Source organism: Notamacropus eugenii, chromosome 1, assembly GCF_028372415.1.
Source record: "Notamacropus eugenii isolate mMacEug1 chromosome 1, mMacEug1.pri_v2, whole genome shotgun sequence".
Taxonomy (NCBI): domain Eukaryota; kingdom Metazoa; phylum Chordata; class Mammalia; order Diprotodontia; family Macropodidae; genus Notamacropus; species Notamacropus eugenii.
Window position 1 is genome coordinate 206,579,498 of NC_092872.1, and position 19,788 is coordinate 206,599,285.

Below are 19,788 nucleotides of genomic sequence, written 5' to 3' on the forward strand. Positions count from 1 at the left end.
ATATTATCCTCACACATTTATAATTTTATAACAATTACTAACTATGTTTTGAAGTACTCCTGGGACCCCTTTTTTTGAGGAAATAAAATAATTCAGGGAACAGTCTTTTCTGTCTTTCCTACCTTCAGTTGGTAGGGAACTGAAGGGGAAAGGGGCCATCCCCCATGTTAGTACTTAACTCACACAAAGTTTAGTTTCAGTTGTGACTTCAATTCAGTAACTATTAAGTACCTACTATGTGCCAGGCACCATGCTAGAAACTGGAGGTGAAAATAAGGAAAAGACAGCCCATGCCCTCAAGGGGCATATAATTTAATAGGAGAAGACAACCTACAAAAAGAGCTAAAAAAGGGTGGTGCTGCTCCATGGTTTTCCATGGATTTGAGAGCTACTTGTGGGAAATGGAGTCACCTGGAAGGTCATGAGCCCTTTTTGAATGCCTGTGGGAGACTACAAGAAAGGCCAGCAAGTAGGATGAGGTGAGAACCATTCTGTACCATGATGAGATTTTAGATTTTCCTGCTACTCTTGAGAGAAAGCTCTTTTTATATTTTTGTGAGTACAGCAATATGTTTTCATAATATTTTCATTTTCCATCAACTGGAGAGTTAATAGCATATGGCTTTGAAACTTTATCTTCACAATATACAATATGTTTGACTGAATAAACATTTCATCTCCTAACTTTTTTAAAGTTAAAGTGTGTGTGTGTGTGTGTGTGTGTGTGTGTGTGTGTGTGTGTGTGTGTGTGTGTGTGGTATACTCTGAAAAGTAATGATACAGAGTGACTTCCAAGAGTTATAGTTTTTTCATTATGTGGGTGCTGTGTTCTTCAGTATCTGATGTTGAGGATATCAGTTGATTGTTTACATGGAGGAACAGAGTGAAACTCAGGGTACATGGAAGCAGAGCATGCAAGAAAGATCATAGAACAAAAATGAATTAGGAGATGATTGCTGTCATCCAGATATGAATTAATAAGGCCCTAGGCTCATGCAACATGAAGTGAAACAGAATGGGAAAAGAAAGAATGTGAGGCATCATAAAAGTAGAGCTTACAGGACTTAAAATTCAAGATGATACAGAGGACTAGGAGAATGGTAGCTATGAGTCATTTAAGGGCTGGAGGAAGATGAATGCTTCATCTGCATATTTTAATCTAGTTTACAATTTGTACCAACCAGTGGGGTTTATATTCTTTATCAGAGTTATTTAAAATATAAGTTTCTTAACTCTTGTTAATCTTCTGCTTTAAGGAAAAGGATAAGCAAAATCTGGATAGCAGCAAGTCTGGAAATGCTCTTCCATCCAATAGTGACGAATGTGGAAATACTCTTCCTCCCAGTTCTGACGCAGTCAAGAGGGAGATCTCAACAATGTCCCGCCCAAGTGATGAGCTCTCTGTGGCTGAAACAGAGGTAGGTCGTTGTTCTACAGCTAATGAATTTGATGACATTATCATCAATGGCACACACTTGCAAAAATTATACTTTAAAACTTAATTTGATCAATGTCTAGTTTATTTTCTATTGAGAGAATATTTAATCATTTGATAAGATATTAAACTATTCTTATAGATATGTGCAAAACTTATCATTAACTTGTCCCAAAAAGCATGAGCTTATATCGGTAAAGCAAACCTGATATATGGAGATGTAGATTTACACAACATTTTAGTTTTCAGGTGATTATTTACAGTATCCTTAACATTACAAATCAACTTCCTTCATTGTTCCATTAAATAAGAATCTCCAGTAGCCACTGGAAATCTGAATTATTTATTTAAAAAAAGATTAACAGAATTTTCCCTGACACAATTATTGTATGAACTAGAGTACACTTGTTACTTTTTTGGAGGGAGGAGATAAATTAAGTACTCTTCGTAGAGAATGCAGAGTCTTCTCTGTTCTTCCCCCCTTTCTCTTTTTTACCTTTTGGATTAGGTTGAATGTCAGACATTGAGAGCTGAAATTGGAGAGTAGAATGCCATTGGCTTACTTCTAGGGCAGCAGTAATTTTAGAAATTCTCAATGGAGATTCATCCCAGCTTACTGTCTTTATGCATTCTTAGGGAAAAGATAAGTCATATTTAATTCTTTTTTTAAGTTGTTTTTTAAAATTCTGAATTTCGCAGGTGCCAAAATACCATTTCTACATACAACATAGATCACAAAAAGAGGGTTGTATATAAAAGTGAAACTATTCTATAGCACTTTTTAAAAGAAGTACTTAATAACTGAACTCACCACCTTCAAAACTCCCACTTTCCTGTGCTTCCCTCTGAACTACCCTATATACTCTGCACTTTTCAAAGGACTTCCTCTTTTTTCTTCTCTTTCTTTCACTTGTCATTACCCCTCTCCTTCAGCCCTTCCCCCAACCAGAAACAGGATTTACAAAACAACCACCAAACTTGTAACAAACAGCATAACAAAATAAATCCATATGGTAGCTACATTGAAAAATGCACGTCTCCTTCCACACCTTAAGTCCATTATCTCTCCATCAGAATGGGGGTGATGTTCTTCCTTGTAGTTCCTCTGCAAAGTTGTCCTTTAAAATTGTTTTGCTTTGCAGTGTAGCTGACATTGTATTAACTGTACACCTGCTCCTGCTTCCCAGAATTCACTGAAGAATCTGTTTCATCATTTCTTATGATGCAGTAATAGTCCTTTACATTCACATACTGAAATTTAGCTATTTCTCAATTGATAGAAACCCCTCTTTCCTCTGAGTTCTTTCCTTTTTTTTCTTGTCCTGTTAATGTTCCTTCTTCAGGATCAGGAAGGGTTTTTAGTTTATTTGTGACTATTTCCTCCCTGGTATTGTCCTTCCTCTTTACCATTCCTCCCCTATTCACTCATGTTTCTCTCTTTAGTTTGATATGTTTCTACTGTGATGCATGACAGATGAAATAACTGACGAAACAAAGGGTGGAACTTCTAAGCATATTGATTTGTTAATAAGCAAAGTATTCCAATTGCATAACCGATCGGAATCAGGCCTCCTCAACTTTGACAGTACAGGGGAAGACAGATTTGTATACACTAAAAACAGCTAACCAAATATGCTCCTGACTCTGATCCCTTGGCTCTTGAATTCTTTCTTTCTGGTTGCTTGTGATATTTTTTTTTTTCTGAACTTGGGAGCTCTAAATTTTGGCTTTGTCTTTGCTGGGACTTTCTTTTTGGTATTTCTTTCACTAAGTGGTTTGCTTTTTGATTCTAATACATAATGGGAAGTTCTCTTTTATGATTTCTTGAAACATAATGTGTGGGCTTTTTTTCTTTTTAATCCCAGTTTCCAGGGAGTTCAGTGATTCTTAAATCATCTCTCCTTGGCCTGCTTTCCATATCCCTTGTTCTTGTAGCAGACTATTTTCCGTCTTTTGCTTCATTTCTTCTTGGTATCCATGTCGTTCTCATGGAAATTCATTTTTTTCCTTTGAGTTTCTGCTTGCTTTTGTTGCAGTAACTCTCTCCTTCCAGTTTGGATTTTTTGACATCTCCAGATCTGTTATAATTCTTTATAGCAGTTTGCTTCTTCATCTCACTAACCTTAGTTCCTGAACTGGGACTTTGTGCCAAAGCTTGGCTTCTGTACTTGTACTTTGGGGTGGAGAGTCCTCAGTCTCAACCTGGATCATCTGAGTTCCTTCGCTGACCTCCATTTACTGGGGTTAAGGGCCCTCTGGATCTTTGAATTTTGGGTGCTGGATCTTCAGGGATTTCTTTCTGTGTTTTAAGACTGAATGCTAAGAACTTGGGCCTGTGGATTCTGATCAAGGATCTGCTACACCCGCAGGCATACTGTACTGGTTGCTACCTCTTCTGATTCCTCTACTTTGGGTTCCTCATAATCTTGGGGACTTCTTGGAGTAGGCTTCTGCTGTTGATGTCTTCAGAGAAAGAGTGTCTCTGCCCTATTTATAGTAAGGCTGAGAGGCTGCCATTTATTTACCTGACCAGTTTCCTATTGCTTTGTAAGTTTGACCTTTTGTGCAGTTGTTTGGTGGTGGAAGTTACTTACTGTAATTTCATTTAATTTGTTGGTCATTACTGGTGTGACTTTAAAGGTAGTTTTCTGGTTTAGTTGAGCTATTTGCATTTGTTTAGAGGGCCCTCTTGACTAGCAAAAGTCATATTTAATTCTGCCTGGAATGATCCTGTTTGCCACCTAATTTTTTCGTAGTTTTGTTTGAACCTTTTGTGCCATTTCTTGATATGCCCCCCTTCTCCATCTAAATGGAACTTTTTCTTTTAGCAGAAAAAAACAATTAAGTAAAGTCAAACCCCTCAATAACCAAATCTTCCAGTACATACAGTCCTCTGTTTCTATAGATCTCCAGTTCTTTAAAAAGTGGAAGAACTTGTTATATGTCCTCTCCCAACCAGATGTTTTCCTGTTATCGCAAAGAGGAGACTTGCTGTAGGCATAAAGGATCCATAACCTAGGAAAATGTTTAAAGACTGGAGCTTTCTTCAGGGGTACTTTGACCATGCTGCTTATTAGAATTTTATATTGTAATTGTACATGGTTGACCATATTTAATATTTTCAGGAAAGGTTGACCATAGATCCTCAGTGCTAAGAACTGTAGGTGAGCAGAAATATTAAACAATGTGATGAGGGGAAAGGAAGGACTGTTCTCTTCTTCCATACTTCTCTTCTACTCTAGCTACTAATTTTGACTTTTGGGCTCCTAGTGCTCCCAGCAGATCAACCAAGAGAATTGTTTGGATGCGACCACTTAGTGTCCTTTTTCTTTCACTAGAAGATTTAGGATTACTTTTCGGTTTCACAGGAAATAATTGTAAAGGGAAACTGATTAGATTCCTTTATCCATATTACTTCCCATATTTAACTACAATTGCTTTCTAAATCAGTAATTTTATGATACACTAAAGACAACATCTATGGAGAGAAGAAAAAGGCCCTAAGTACAGAACTTACCTGTTCTATTGAGGTTTATTGGAAGATAGTACTTGCAGTCCATAGAGGTCTTGGGAGAATTAGAAAGGGGAAGAAATATTCACCAGGTCTTTGCCTTAAACTGTATCCATTAGTGATTAGGGAAAGGGCTAAGGCTGGAAACTCATCAGATGTCCAGTTAAGGGAAGGTTGCAGCACCATAGTAGCAGCCCTAAAAGTTGTTTTCTGCCAGCTTCCTGGGTCTCAGATTACTTAGTTGGGAGAGGGAAGAGTGCCAATTATCAAAATCTTGGGAGATTGGGAGAAGCTGTAGCATCCAGCATGACTCACAAGGTTTCCCCTATTAGAAAAAAAGGTCCCATTTTTGAGACATCTCAGTAGTGTTTCAGTGGTCTTGTTCCTAGGGATTTGATTGTCTAGGTGGGATGAGCAACAAATGATAGAAGGGCACTACTTAGGAGGTAGAATTCTGTTATCTTTAGGAACTGGCATGCTACCAAACACTGCTTCATTAATATGATTTTGGAAATGGATAGATCTTCTCTGGGGAAAAAAGCAAAATTGAAAAGGGCAGCAGATTGCATAGGTAAGTAGACTAAAACCATCATTAGGAACTGAACTCTAAACAGTTATTGTCTCTAAATAATTTTACTACTACAGAGACCTTGAGGCATGTTTTTTTTGGGTAATGGATAATAAAGCCTTTGCTTTAAGCAGTTAGATGGTTTCCTTAGAATTCTACCCTTTGGGAATGCTGACCCAGATAGAGATGAAAGGAAAACTCCAACAGCATTCTAATATTAGAGAGAAAAGGCCTCAATTTATTAATATTGTTATGTTTAGATGTTTGGTGAGTGATATCAATGTGTTCGTATGTTTTCTAGCAAGTGATATCAATTTGTTTGTATTCACAGCGTGAGGATGGCACTTGCAGTTACAAAAATCTTAAATGGAAAACATGTATTTATATTCATTATTAGAAGAGCCGTACAAACCAGACTTGGAAAGTGTTGTCTGAGTCATAATTTTGTCAACACTAATAACCTTATGATAAAATTAAATAAGTCTTTAAAGACTAAGTTTAATGTTTAGAATCATATTTACAAAAATGGTAAATGATTGTAAATAAAAACATCCTGGTTTTTAGTAAGACACCAAAAGATAGGAGCCAGGGTGATGGATTTGTATGTTAATATTTTAGACTTATCTACCTATGGACTACCCAAAGTACATTTCACTGAGCAAGCATTTATTCATTGCCTACCATGTACAATTGTTATTCAGGAGCTTGGAGCTTGGGATCCACACCAGGGCTACCCAACTCTTCTATTTTCTAGTAGAATAGAAAACGATTATGAAGTAGAAGGTTTTCTCTTAATAACTAAATAAAGGTTTCTTTTTTTAAATCATTAGGTAGAGAAGCTCAATCAACCAGCATTTATTTAAATGCCTACTATGTATCAGACACTGCACTAGTGTGCTGGAGATCACAAACACACCAGTCCCTAGTCTTTGCATTCTGTTGGGAAACAGCATATGTGTATAGCATATCAATAGGTAAAAAATAAATATAAAGTTGTTAAGGAAATCTAAACCAGTCTCAGTACCATCTGTATAAACACATGGGATTTAAAATGTACATAGTCATGTTCAGGTGAGGGAAACTTCTTAATTTGGGTTCTCTTCTTACTTTTGGTGACAGAATAAGTAGGCAATTCAGTGTTAGAATTAGTTTTGCTCGAATCAGCATGTCTACTGTAGGATTTTCTTTTTTATTCTTTTCAGTGGTAGGTGGGAGGTAGGGGGGAGCCCTTCAGCTCATGGAAAATAACCCATCTTTTATTCTAGCCATTTTCCTAGCAGTATATTGAAGAATACTAGCTCATGGGGGAAGGGAATAGACACTGTCATCAGGTATCCATTGCAGTATTAGCAAAATTCCCACCTTCCCCCTCCTCTGTTATCTTTCTTTGCTCTGCCAAACAGTCATGATTACTCAGTTCCACTGAGACAGGAGAAAGCCTGTGTAAATCCTAAACCCCATGTTCAGATTCTTGAGTCATTTCTTTTTTTATGTTTCCTCTCATTTCTAGTCAGTTACGTTCTTTTTATTTTACCTTTGCATTATTTGTTTTGTCTTCCCCCTCTTCTCTGTTTCCACTGCCTTTATCCTGGTACAAGTTGCTTCACCAGCCAAACTCAAGTTTCTGATAGGATTTTGCCTCCAGCAGTCTGGACAAAGGAATACATCTCTACCCAGACCACTCTGGTTGGTTTTCTCCTTCATGAGCTGGGTCTCCCTAAACTGTAATGGAGGGGTACAAGGGCCTAAGCTTAATGCTTTAGGGCTAAGATTTACCTAGATTAGATTCTGTTTATTCTCTAACTAGAAGTAAGGTCTTTTACTTGGGTGAGTTCCTGCCCAAAATTAAGGAGCATGTTCCCAGAGCATTTGGGCAATTTCATCTATCACCACTGTCTTTCAGAGACTGACCGACTGACTTACAGGGGCTATAAAGCTTTAATCCTAATTTTATATTTGATTATTAATATAATAGAACAAATAGGAAATCAATAGAGGGAAGGCACTAGAATTAAGAGGGATAGGGGAAGGCTTCCAGTAAAAGGTGGGATTTTAATTGGGACTTAACAGAAGCCAGAGAAGTCTGTAAGGCAGGATTGAGGAAGGAGAGCATTCTCAGTGTGCACAGTCAGAGAAAATTCCCAGAGCCAAGAGATGGAGTGTCTTGTTTGTGGAACTGCCAGAAGCCCAGTGTCACTGTGTTGAAGAATGTGTATTGGGGAGTGAGGTATAAGACTGGAAAGAGAGGAGGAGCCTAGGTTATGAAAGGCTTTGAATGCTAAAGACAGCCTTTTGTATTTTCTCTGGGAGGCAAGAGGGAGCTGTTGGAATTTGAATAGGAGTATGGTAGGGGTTTGCTGTGATCAGACCTGTGCTTTAGGAAAATCACTATAGTGGCTGAATGGAAGATGGATTGGAGTGGGAAGAGACCTAGCAGCTATTACAGTATAGTCCAGATGTGAGATGAGGGCCTGCACTAGAGGGGTAGCAGTGTCAGAGGGGAGAAGGGGTATATATTAGAGAGGGTGTGAAGTGAAATTGACAAGCTTCAGTAATGCTTTGTTTCTACCTCTCATTATTTATTATACATATTGTGTATTACAATTATCTGTGTATATGCCATTCTTGCTGCACTACAAGTTATACAGAAACACTTACAATAGTGTTTTGTTCACATGCTTTTAAAAAATTTTTTTAACAAATCTTTATTTTACCCATAGTACTTTATTTATGTTTGTCTGATTGAATTGTACTGCTTCCATGGCAGTACACTTTTAACATTTAAGTTTAGCTTTGTCTATAGGGTTCATATCTTGATAATCACAAGAAGGAAAAGCCACTGTGATCCAGTATAATTTAGTTATGAATCCATCACATTGTAAAATTGTCCTTTTATTTTGCTTTCCATTTCAACTCTAGGATGGTTCAGTTGTAGTCCTTGATTCTTCTGAAGTATCTACAGAAAATGAACATACCACTCGGTTTCCAAAGTCAGAATTAGAGATCCAGTTTACACCTCTGCAGCCCAACAAGATGTCAGTGAAGCATCCTGGTAGTTCCATGCCAGTGACAGTTAAGATATCCAAGCCAAGGAAGAGGAAAAGTAGTGAAATGGAAGAGGTAAATCCTTCCCTGACAAGTCAGTTTCCAGAAACATTTATTTATCATGTTTTACCTTCTCCAGAATTTTTTAGGACTGGCTGTATTTAAAGTCTCTAGAATCACGTTTTATTTAGCTATTCTTCAGGGAATTTACTTTCTTCTTTGTTACCATGAAAAGTGCTGTCATAAGTATTTTACTGTATTTGAGAACTTTTTGTCTATCGTCTCTTTGGGGTGTGTGCCTAGCAGGGGTATCTCTAGTTTGCAGCTATTTTAGACAATTAGAGGTATACAGCATTTAAGTGCAGAATTATTGGGGGTGGGGATGGAGTGAGATAGCTATTATATTCGCTGAAGAATGACTTCAAAAAGAAAGTTAGTTTTTTTCAAATTGTTTCCTGTATAGCAGACTTAGATTTTGTATTTTATACTATGTTTATGACTTTGAAGTTAATGTCTTTAAGTAGCAACATGGGCTTTTTTTAAGATTTTAAAGAAGTCAGTGGAGGAAAATATACATTATCAATAGACCAATATTGTAATTTTTTTCCCAGAACTTTGTAAAGTATGAAAATAAGAAAAATGTTACCACACCCAGAACTAAATTGCCAGGCTCAGATGGTTGCAGTTCTGTCAAAGAGGAACAGAAGGTTTGTTTTTTGTTTTTGTTTTTTTCATTCCCCCAATAGTGGTCATTAGTTTGAATTTTATTTGCAAAAATTTTAAATCATAGTGAAGTGTCACCAGTTATTATTTTAAATCCCAATCATATTAATTTATTAAGAAGTACAACATTAACCTTTAAGCTCTATGTGAAATGCTTTAGGTACAGCAGACTTGATCAGTGTGTAACAGAGATTAGAATACCTTGTCATATCCAACTTGACTGCACTGGTACTTAATGTGTCAACTCTTGCCACCCTTATGTTACTCCCTACCTTCACCAACTCAGTCTCCCACTTAAATCCCTGTATAGGCTCTCTACTAGTCTTGTCTGGTGGCATCTGATTAGTCAAAGTCCTCTAGTAAGTTAGTCACTGAAGTTTTTCCTTCTTCCTCTTTGGCCTATGCACCATCTGCATTTAATTTCCTTTCCTTGGCTCTGCCTCCATAGAGAGCATAATTGCCCATGACTGGGATAAATGGTAATTTATCTTCATTGTGAAAAGATCAAAATTAATGTTACCTCGAGTTTCTACTATATTGATTTCTACTATATTGATTCTACAATATAATTGATTTTGTGCTATATTGATTTTTATAACTGAGTCTGCATCTGCCTAAAGCCACCTCTCTGTGGCCTTGAGTTGAGCTCAAGAATTCAGTTTTCCTTTTGAGTTAGTTTAAGGGTATAATTAATGGAAAAAACTGTTACCCACCATACTTTTAGCCCCTGGGAAAATTCCAGGACATCTGTTTGTTATCTTTAAAGGTCTATGAGTTGATTTGGTATGTTTCCACAACGTATATTGTCTGTCCTTACCTGTCATTGTACAATTTAAAGAGGGCCTCATCTCCCTAACAAACCCTCCTAGGAGCTGTCCCTGGACCACTAGCAACATCTTCAGGATGCAGATAGTCTCATAATCAATCAATGGAATAAGTAAAAAAAGTTTTGCTATCTATAATAGTAAAGAAATGAAGTAAAGTTGAAGTAATTTAATTCCCAGTATTTCTCTACTTTTTTATAAATTGTTGAAAAATCTGTCAAGTATTCCTTAACAACAGCCCCAAGTGGGTGCTGGCCCACTTTCCTTAATGTACCCAGTTATATTGTTCCCACCTCAGGGTAGATGATGCCATCTACCCTGTAACCAAACACATTATATTTCCTACTTGCCCAACTCTGTTCTTTGTTCTCTTGTACTTCCCCAACCTGTATGATGGCTAGTAAACCCTACCTTGGGGTCTTTGTTTTTTGAGAAATCATAGACTCAATTTATTGGTTACTGCTAACCTAACAAATAAATTACTCACAGTTGGACCATTATGTCTCAACTTACCTTAATTTTCAAATATAACAATTGGTAGATTATAAAAAAAAGTTTTGCTATATAGAATAGTAAAGACATGAAGCAAAGCTAAAGTCATTTTATTCCTAGTACTTATCCACCTTTTTATAAATTGTTGAAAAATAAAATGTTTGTATGCCCACCAGGTTTCCAGTACCCTATCATCTAGAAAAGCAAATTATTCTTTGCGGAATCAGGTGCCTACTCTCAGCACAAAGTCATCCACTAAGAAAAAAGATGGAACATTACAAAAGTTTGGGGATTTCTTGCAACATTCACCAACAATTCTTCACTCAAAAGGTCTGTAGAAAATTAGTTAAATGTATATGATCTAGTAAAATTTCCCTCCCTTTACCCCTGAAGAAAATCTCATGTATTCTTTTTTTTTTTTTTTTTGGTATGATCCTAGTTAAATCTCTTGCTCTTAATTTTTTCTGGTAAAGTTCTAACAGTCTCTAATGCCACACATGCCCACTGATTAAGTGAAGAAGGTTGAATGGAAAACCCATCAGCAGAAAAGTTAGTAGAAACAACCTTCTGGAACACACTGCACCCTGGCGACCTTCTGCAGTATTGGCTGCTTCTTCTCTTGTGACTCCTGAGCACACTAGGCCAGGAAGAGGAATATGCACACTTCACCAACAAGGATTAATTAATCCATGCTCCTCTTTGACACTTCTAGACCCATCCCTCTTTCACTGCCATTTGTCAAACTCTCCTTATTTGAGGTTCACTTTATCTCATCATGCCATATTCTTATCACAGTCATTTGCAGGCATCTAGGTAATTTATCTTCATTTATCTAAGAGTTCAGAAGTTGACCTATTGTTTTTCTTTCCACCCCAACCTCTACCTAATATGTGGGGACTTTAGTATGTATGTTGATATCCCCTGAAACACCTAGGCCTCACCTTTGATTCTCAGATACCATAGCCTACATCTTCACTCCATGTCAGCCACCTGTATGAATGACCATACTCTTAGTCTTGCCATCATCCATCTTTCTGCTACGTACTTGAGCTGGTGTTCTGAAATTCCTCTCTGATCATCATATCCTATTTTTTTTTTATCTTCTGCTGCCTCACCTTCTTAAAGTTATTCTCTGTTTTCTCTGTGATTTTTATTCTGTCCCTATTTCGATCTATCTATCACCCTTGCCCTGGCTTTGCTGTTCTCCCTTAAGAGGCTTGACTTTATAGTTGACTATTTCAACTATATACTGTCCTTAGTCCTTGAATCCTTTGTCCTTGTACTGCTCATACTTTGCCAAACTCCAGTATTGGGATTTGCTGAATCTTTGACCATTCCTACCCCTAAATATGAATGTCTCTTAAGTTCTGTCCTGGGTCCTCTAATCTCTGTACATTTCTGTCCTTTGGTGATCTCATCTTTTTCTCATGGCTTTAGAGGTTATCCCTTTGATGGTGACTCCTAAATCTTTACATTCAATTCAAGAAACATTTATGTCACTCCATGTCATAAACTCAAGAGGGTCATATGTTTACCCTTAATCTCTTTCTTGAATTTCAGTCCTACATCATGACTGTTGAACATCTTCACTTGAATGTCTTATTGGCAACATAGATTTATCAGGTTCAAAACAATTTTCTTTCCCCACAATCCATTGTTCCTCAAATCTTGCCTGTTTCTGTTCATGACAACGCACATCCTTACAATCACTGATTCTAGTTATCTCCTCTTTTCTGCCACCTATGTCTAATTCATTGCTCAGTCTTGGTGATTTTACCTTCACGTCCATTCCTTTGTCTCCTGTCATATGGTCATCTCTCAAGTACAGGACCCTCAACACTTCTTACTTCAACTCTTATATTGGTGTCCTAATTAGACACCTTTCTAGTTGTGTTTTAATATGATCTACCTTCACATGGCTGCCAAATTAACATTCCTAAGATATAGGTCTGATCGTGTTATTTTTCTGTTTAAAAATCATTAGTAGCTTCTTATCACCTTTAGGATAAAATTCAACCCCCTCCCCCTGATATTTGCTTGCTTTTAACTCTTTAAACTTAATTTCCTCCCATTTCTTTCTCCTCCTGTGTATCCTTCCCATCGGAGAGACAGAAGTAAAACTCTTGTACCAAACATAGAGTCAAACAAAACAATTCTGGCTTTGGCTTTATCTAAAAAAATATGTCTTGGTCTCCACTCTGAGTCGATTGCTTCTGTCAGGAGGTAGGTGCCATGATTTGTCATCTGTTCTCTGAAATCGTAGTTGCTTATTGCTTGATCAAAGTTGTTTGTCTTTCAAGTATTGTTACTGTACAAATTGTTCTCTCTTGTCTGCTGATTTCACTCTGCATCAGTTCGTATGAGTCTTCTCAGGCTTTTCTGTACCTATTCCCTCCATCATTTCTTTCATCCCCACAGTATTCCATGGGTGTATGGGGTGTTCAAGGAGAACTAGCCCCTTTAGTGTGAGAACTTGCCTAGCCCTTTTCAGGGCTGCTCATCCACCTTTGGTGTCCACCTGATTCACTCCACTCTTACCTGTGACTTCAAGAAACTGTAGCATGTGTAGTGGCCACATCCTGGTAAAACCATCTTGGCAGATGGGATAAACCAGACTGAGAGTAACTGATATGCCTTAAGCTCGTCAGTGAATTAGGGGGATGCCTCACACTTCTTCTGACAAAATGGACATACGAGAATAATTTGCTTCAATGGCCATTAAGGCAATGGAGGCAGGCACTGCTTAGAGCCTGGTCAGATATCAGAGATGCCAAGGTCATCTATTGCATCCTGGTCCATCGCCAGTTATTTTGATTTTTGTCCTACCATTGGACTTTGATGACTCAGAAAGAGAGAGTGAGACTGATGACTTTGTGCAACTCTGATTCACTTAAATTCAGTTTACTAGCAAGTTAAGACATCACCTGTGATGTCGTTGGTCCTCTTTGAAAAATGAACAGTGAGCAACTATTCCACATGTTCATGTGCCATAATGTGTTCAGCCATTTAACAGTTGATAGACGCTATTCTTTGCCTCCACAAAAGGATCAGGCTTATAGTTAAAGTTTTATTTCATACTGTTGTCTTTTTATGTACTCTATCTCCCGGCTATACCCCAAATGCAATATTCCATCTCCTACCTTTGTGCCTGTCCCTGTGCCTGGGATGCATTGCTTCCTCATTACACACACCCCCCTTCCAATTTCTAGCTTCCTTCAAAGTTCACTTTTTTTTTTTTTTTAACCTCCTGGTTGTTAATGCTCTCTTTTTCCTGAAACTACTTTATAAAACATAAACTCCTTCAAGGTAAGGAGTATTTGTTTCTGTCTGTATTTCTTAGGTCCTGGCACAGTGCTATATACATACATATTACATGTATGTGCATGTATCTATCTATTATAGATAGATATACACACATATGTACATACATATATACACATATATATACACACACATCCCTTTGATGGTAACTCCTAAATCTTTACACACACACACGCATACACACATGGCAGGAACTTATTAAGGATTAGTCAAGTCTGTTGAGAAGAGTATTATTGGAAGTCTTTATTTCCCTTCTTTTCCCAAAGTGCCATTTCAAGAGCCCTTACCTCTGGTACCTTTTTCAAGGAATCCACTCTCTTTTCAGGAGAACTGTCCCTGGCATGTGCATTTTCCCCTAATAATGTAAATGGTTTTGTTAGACACATTTTAAGAAAGCAAACTTCACTTTCTAGCAAAGAAGCTGATGGAAAAAATGAGCCCTTCAAAGCCTGCTGTTGCTGAGACAGGTAAAGGAAATGGAACCCGACCAAAGCGAGCCAAACGGAAATTATATACCAGTGAGATTTCCAGTCCTTTAGATATTGCTGGCCAAGTGGTAAGTAAAACTTCCTGTGTTTGGGTTTTGACAGTCAGGGACATGTTAATGTTCCAAATATTAGTGTGAATTTCTGTCCTGAACATATGTGTTAGAAACAAATGCTTTTCATGCATCTGTAGGAGTACATTTATATTTTCTGCTTCAGACATGTTAATTCTCTATTTGTAAAAGATATAATTATGTACATGAAAGCCACCTTCATTTTAATTTTTTAAAGCAACTGCTGGCTTTTGCTATTACTGCCACAGTGTTTTCAGTTAGTAATTTACTTGCCTGGGTAATCCCCAGTCACTGGAGAATGAAAACAGAAGGCTGGAATGGTCCAGTAAGTGTCAGGAGTATTAAAGCTCATGTTGATTTCCTGAAGAGGAAATCCACGGATAATAAAGGATTTTTAAGCCATGTGGTGGAAAAGAGAATCAAAGATGGGACAGAAAGGTCACTGTGGCTGGAGAGGACATTTGCTCACTGGTTATTTTGCTTCTGTCCTTTTTCGAAAGAGAAGGATTTTTAAACTAGAAAGGACAGAATTAATACGGCTAACTAAAGGCTAATAGGGATTTGATACTGTCATTGATGAATTCTGCTCACCAGGCCCAGATGAATTACATCTGAAGTCACTGTAAGAACTGCAGGATTGAATTGCAGCCACTTTAAGTCATCAATCAGTCAATCACCAAGTGCTTATTAAACATTTGTTACTAGCTTGCTAGTGATCTTGAAAGTTGTGGAGAAGGGGAGATGTCACAGAGGACTGGAGGACCCAATTTTCACAACAGGGAAGGGAGTGTCCAGTAAACTTGATTTTGTTGACCTGAAAACTTGGTTAAAGAAAGGCAACAGGCTAAATGCATACATTTTATGATTTAATTAATTAATTAATCAATTCCCTATTAAAGACAACGGAAACATAATGCATTATGGAGCCAGAAATGTTCTGGCTACCCAGTGCAGAAATCTTCTGGCTTATATACATTTTGCTGTGAGAAAGGAACTCTCCTAGTTGAACAAATCATAAATTCAGTAAGACAGGACAATTAACAAAGCAATGTCGGTCAGGCCTTGGGATTTCAGGCTGGGTAAGCATATGTCTCTGTGATAAGGAAAGAAATTCCACCACTAGTAAGTGGGAGGCTTCCTGCCCTAAACAGATAACTGACATAGGAAAGGGTAAACAATGTTCAATAGAAATTACGACCTAAGATGTCTATTTTTCTTTACCATTAATATGCCATAACATAGTATATGTCTATAAATAATAAGATACAAAGGAAAGTCCCATTATTCATAACATAGTATGTATCTATAGATAATAAGATACAAAGGAAAGTCTCATTATTCAAGATATAGTGTCTTAGGTTAAAGGTCTCCTTAAGGAGTGTAGAGTTGGCCTTGGCTGGCTTTTGCTGACATAGGAAGAGGCACTCTCTGAGTTTACTTCAGAGAGAACAAAGAGATTATTCCAAAATTTTATATTAAACATTATCAATTTCAATACCAATGTGTAAATTCTGGAATGCGTGAAAGGGATACCTTATGCTTTTAGGAAAGAAAGTTAAGATCACAAAGAGTTAGCTAGCATGACCTCAAAAACAGATCATGCCAGATTAACCTTGTATCCTATTTTGACAATTATATGAGTCTAGAAAATTAGGGGAATGCTTCTGTGTAAATAGTTTATATTTTGGCAAAACGTTCAATAGTTTCTAATGCTATTTTTGTTGAAAAGATGTTGATATATGGGCTAGACAGCAGTGTGTTTAGGTGAATTTGTGGTTGTTTGTACTTTGTTCTTGAAGAGGACCATGACATCGGGAAGGTGATACCATGACTTGCAAGTGAATTGGATTTAAATGGGGGAGCACTGTACAAAGTCACCAGCCTCGCTCTCTCCTCTGTAGTCATCTGCGCCAGTGGCAAGATATGGATCAGGGCAACTGAAGATGGTCTTCCATGCAGTGGGAGACTTTGACCTTTTCAAGCTAAGGTCTTTTCTAGTTCTTGCTTTGATTGAGGCCAGGCCCATTCAGTGATTAAGGCTGCATAAGAAAAGAGCCAAAGAATGGCCCTTTTGACCTAATCAAAAAAAAAAAAAAAAAGAAAAAAAAAAAGAAATCAATCATTCTGAAAGGAGAAAACCCCAGGGTTTCTGGCCAAAACAGAGAGAATTGCTAATTTACACGCATTCTGAACCATCAGAGCCTAAACAGTGACCCAGTGAGACTTGGGCTGGGACCTGTTGATGGCCAGTCAATGAGAGCCAGAGTGAATTGTGTTTAAGGCATGGTCTTGAATAAGGAAATCTAGCCACTAAACCCCAAGATACCTCGCTAGGTTTCAGCCATCAAAATTTATATTCCTTTGGGCATAGGACCCGCAGGTCAGGGCATGGTATCCCATATGGACAAAGGGAGAAGAGGGGGGAAGGGAAGAGGTGAATTTAGAACTGGTTGAATATCCACACAGAGGGAGCACTTAGTGATGGCAACAGCAGCTACAACAAGAAGGTCAGACAGTTCCAAATGTTTGCTACTCTTTGTTTTTCAGGTTTTTGAAAAACGTGTGTGCTTGTGTGTATATACACATATATACACACATGTACACATATATGTACATATGTGACAGACAAGCAAGGAATGTCTTAACAAAGATATAACAAAGGCTAGCAAGATGATGTTTGTAAGACATGAGGTGAATATAATCAGAAAGGGATTTGGAAAGGAAATGGAGAGGTGGTGTGGCAGGGAGAGAAAACTTCCTAGCTAAACTCTACCTGGCTAGACATCATAGAGCATAGCTACAGGGCACAGGTTAGCTAGCTGTAGCCCAAGGAGTACATCTGGCTAGCAGACTTCTATACAGCCCATGAGCTAAGATAATTTTTACATTTTCAAATATAATAAAATTTTATTTTAAAATGTAGCAACCATTTTTAACTCTTGGGCAGTACAAAAACAGGTGGCAGACTGGATTTGCCCTGTGGGCCATAGTTTACCTGGTGTAGGAGACAAAAATTAAGAATCCCTGCCATAGAGAGAGTACTCATAAGATTTTCAGATGACACAAAGCCAGAAGAGGTTGCTAACAAACTAGATGATAGAGTTGGTATCCAAAAAGTTACGAACTAACTTATTGGACCAAATTGAATAAGATGAAATTTAATAGGCTAATAAGAGGTAATTATTAAATAACTATTAAGGGCTAAATGCAGTTTTAAACTTGGATCAAAAAATCCACTTCACAATAGTCTAGGGAGGCATCAAGAGAGAAAAAAGAAGAGGGGAAGTTTAGCTTAAAATAGAAAAGATTTTAGGGGAAATAAGGCAACTGTTTCCAAGTATTTAAAGGGCTATCTATCATGTGAAAGAGTTGCTAGATTTGCTCTGATTCAGAGAGGTAAATTAAGGCTTAATGTAAGTAAAAACTTCCTAACAATGAAAATTCTCCAAAATTGTATCAGATGGTCTTAGAAGGTGGACGTATTTTCTCTCACTTGATGCTGAAACAGACTGGACCACTACTTTGGAGATGGATATTGTAGTGCAGATCTTGTTTTAAGTCTAGGTTGGACCAGAATGTCTTCTGGGAATCCTTTCAACTCTGAATTTCTGTGATACTGTTAGGACATAAATGAATAGCTGCAAAAAAAAAAAAAATCTTTTCAAATTAGCATCCAGTCTTTTCTCTTTTTCTATGAAATTGAATTATAGATGACTGTAAGAAAAGTCCTGATTTTTCACATGTACATTTGCTTGGTTGAACAAGCAGGGAAAGTTGAATGGAAATGCAATTATAAAAGAGAACTGAGCGGGAAATAATCTATAAACATTTTGAAAGATCTGTTAGCAAGGGTAGTAGGCTGCCAAAGGAAAGAAATTGGAGGTAGCAGAGCGGAGGGGAGGAGTGGGGGGAGTAGGAGTTGCTCAGTTATTTTGAAATATACTTGTATGTTGATCAGTTTCCCTTCCATAATCCCTTGCTTATTAGAATAATAGAATTTTAGAGTTGGAGGAGAAAATGCCCAAACAAACCAACCCCTTAATGATAATCTAGTCAACCCCCATCATTTTGCTGAGAGGAGACTATGAAGCCCAGAGGGAGAACTGCTTTGTCCAGAGTCACACAACATAAAATGGAGAAGTAGTGGAGAGGTACTGAAAGCACTGGGCTAGTTAGTTAAGCAGATCTAGTAGTAGCTGTCCTGGGACTCATAGTCTATTTCTTCCTTCCCTGTTTGAATCTCATTTCCCACTCCTTGAGTCATAGATCTCACAAGTATAAACTTCTCTTTGACTTGATCAGCTAGATTCACTACAAAGCTGTTTCTTCACGTTTATTCGACTACTTAGGATTTTGCTATTTCTGTGCTTCTGTGAAGCTTGGCATAATTAAATAATTCTTTTTGAGTAACATTTCCACACTTTAATGTATGGATTATTAGGTGCTTTTGCTTAGGGAGTAAAGAATTGTTTTATTTCTATGAAAATTGTTTTTCCATAATTTTAAATGAGGTGCTTAGTCAGGATATCAAAACAAATGGCAGTTATTTATGCCTGTGTTACTACTTTTAAGTTCATAATCATATAAGTATAAATAGTAATTTGTGACCATCATTCATCCTCTAAAAGTGATCTAGATCTTAAACATGTGAAATAACTTCATTTCAGATTTTTATGGATCAAAAAGAAAAGGAAAGCGATCATCAGATTCTCAAGCGAAGACTCCGGACTAGAACAGCCAAATGAGTTAGATTTGGAGAATATTTTAATGGACCTCTCATTCTTAATCAGTGTAATTTATGCCCTGGCTTTATTTTTTAAAAAGAAGGTTTATATATATTATGATACCTTAATTCTCTCTGTATATATTCATGTTTTTATATACATGCTTTATACTTGTAATTCATTAAAGAAAAATTTATCAAGAACTCTGTGTGTGTGTGTGTGTGTGTGTGTGTGTGTGTGTGTGTGTTCTTGTTCGTCGTTCATTGCTGAAGAAGACCACGCCATCAGAGAAATAATGACATGACTTGTACTTGGCTTTGTTTTGAGTGAGGGAGGACTGTGCAGATCACCAGCTTCACTTCTCCTCCAGAGCCATCTGAATCTAGTGACCAGATATTCATCAGGATGACTGGAGATGACCCAGGATGAGGCAATTGGGGTTAAGTGACTTGCCCAAAGTCATACAGCTAGTGAGTGTCAAGTGTCTGAAGTGAGATTTGAACTCAGGTCCTCCTGACTCCTGCACTGGTATTCTATCCACTGCACCACCTAGCTGCTTCTTTTCAACAACTATTCATTTTGTGAA

The 19,788-nt window shown here is 37.5% G+C and overlaps 1 protein-coding gene across 4 annotated transcripts in view; it reads left to right on the forward strand.

Moving 5' to 3' along the window:
* The window catches only part of KIF20B (kinesin family member 20B), a 101,700-nt gene extending 82,295 nt beyond the window's left edge, over positions 1-19,405 (forward strand). For 3 of the 4 annotated variants that reach the window (XM_072625006.1, XM_072625023.1, XM_072625032.1), the window contains 6 exons: positions 1,257-1,418; positions 8,434-8,634; positions 9,171-9,266; positions 10,775-10,928; positions 14,333-14,475; positions 19,146-19,405. In XM_072625006.1, the coding sequence (XP_072481107.1) occupies positions 1,257-1,418; positions 8,434-8,634; positions 9,171-9,266; positions 10,775-10,928; positions 14,333-14,475; positions 19,146-19,223 (834 nt within the window). In that variant the 3' untranslated portion in view covers positions 19,224-19,405. The remainder of the gene's footprint in view (positions 1-1,256; positions 1,419-8,433; positions 8,635-9,170; positions 9,267-10,774; positions 10,929-14,332; positions 14,476-19,145) is intronic. The other variant, XM_072625015.1, reaches the window with a different exon arrangement.
* The last annotated feature ends 383 nt before the right edge of the window (positions 19,406-19,788 follow it).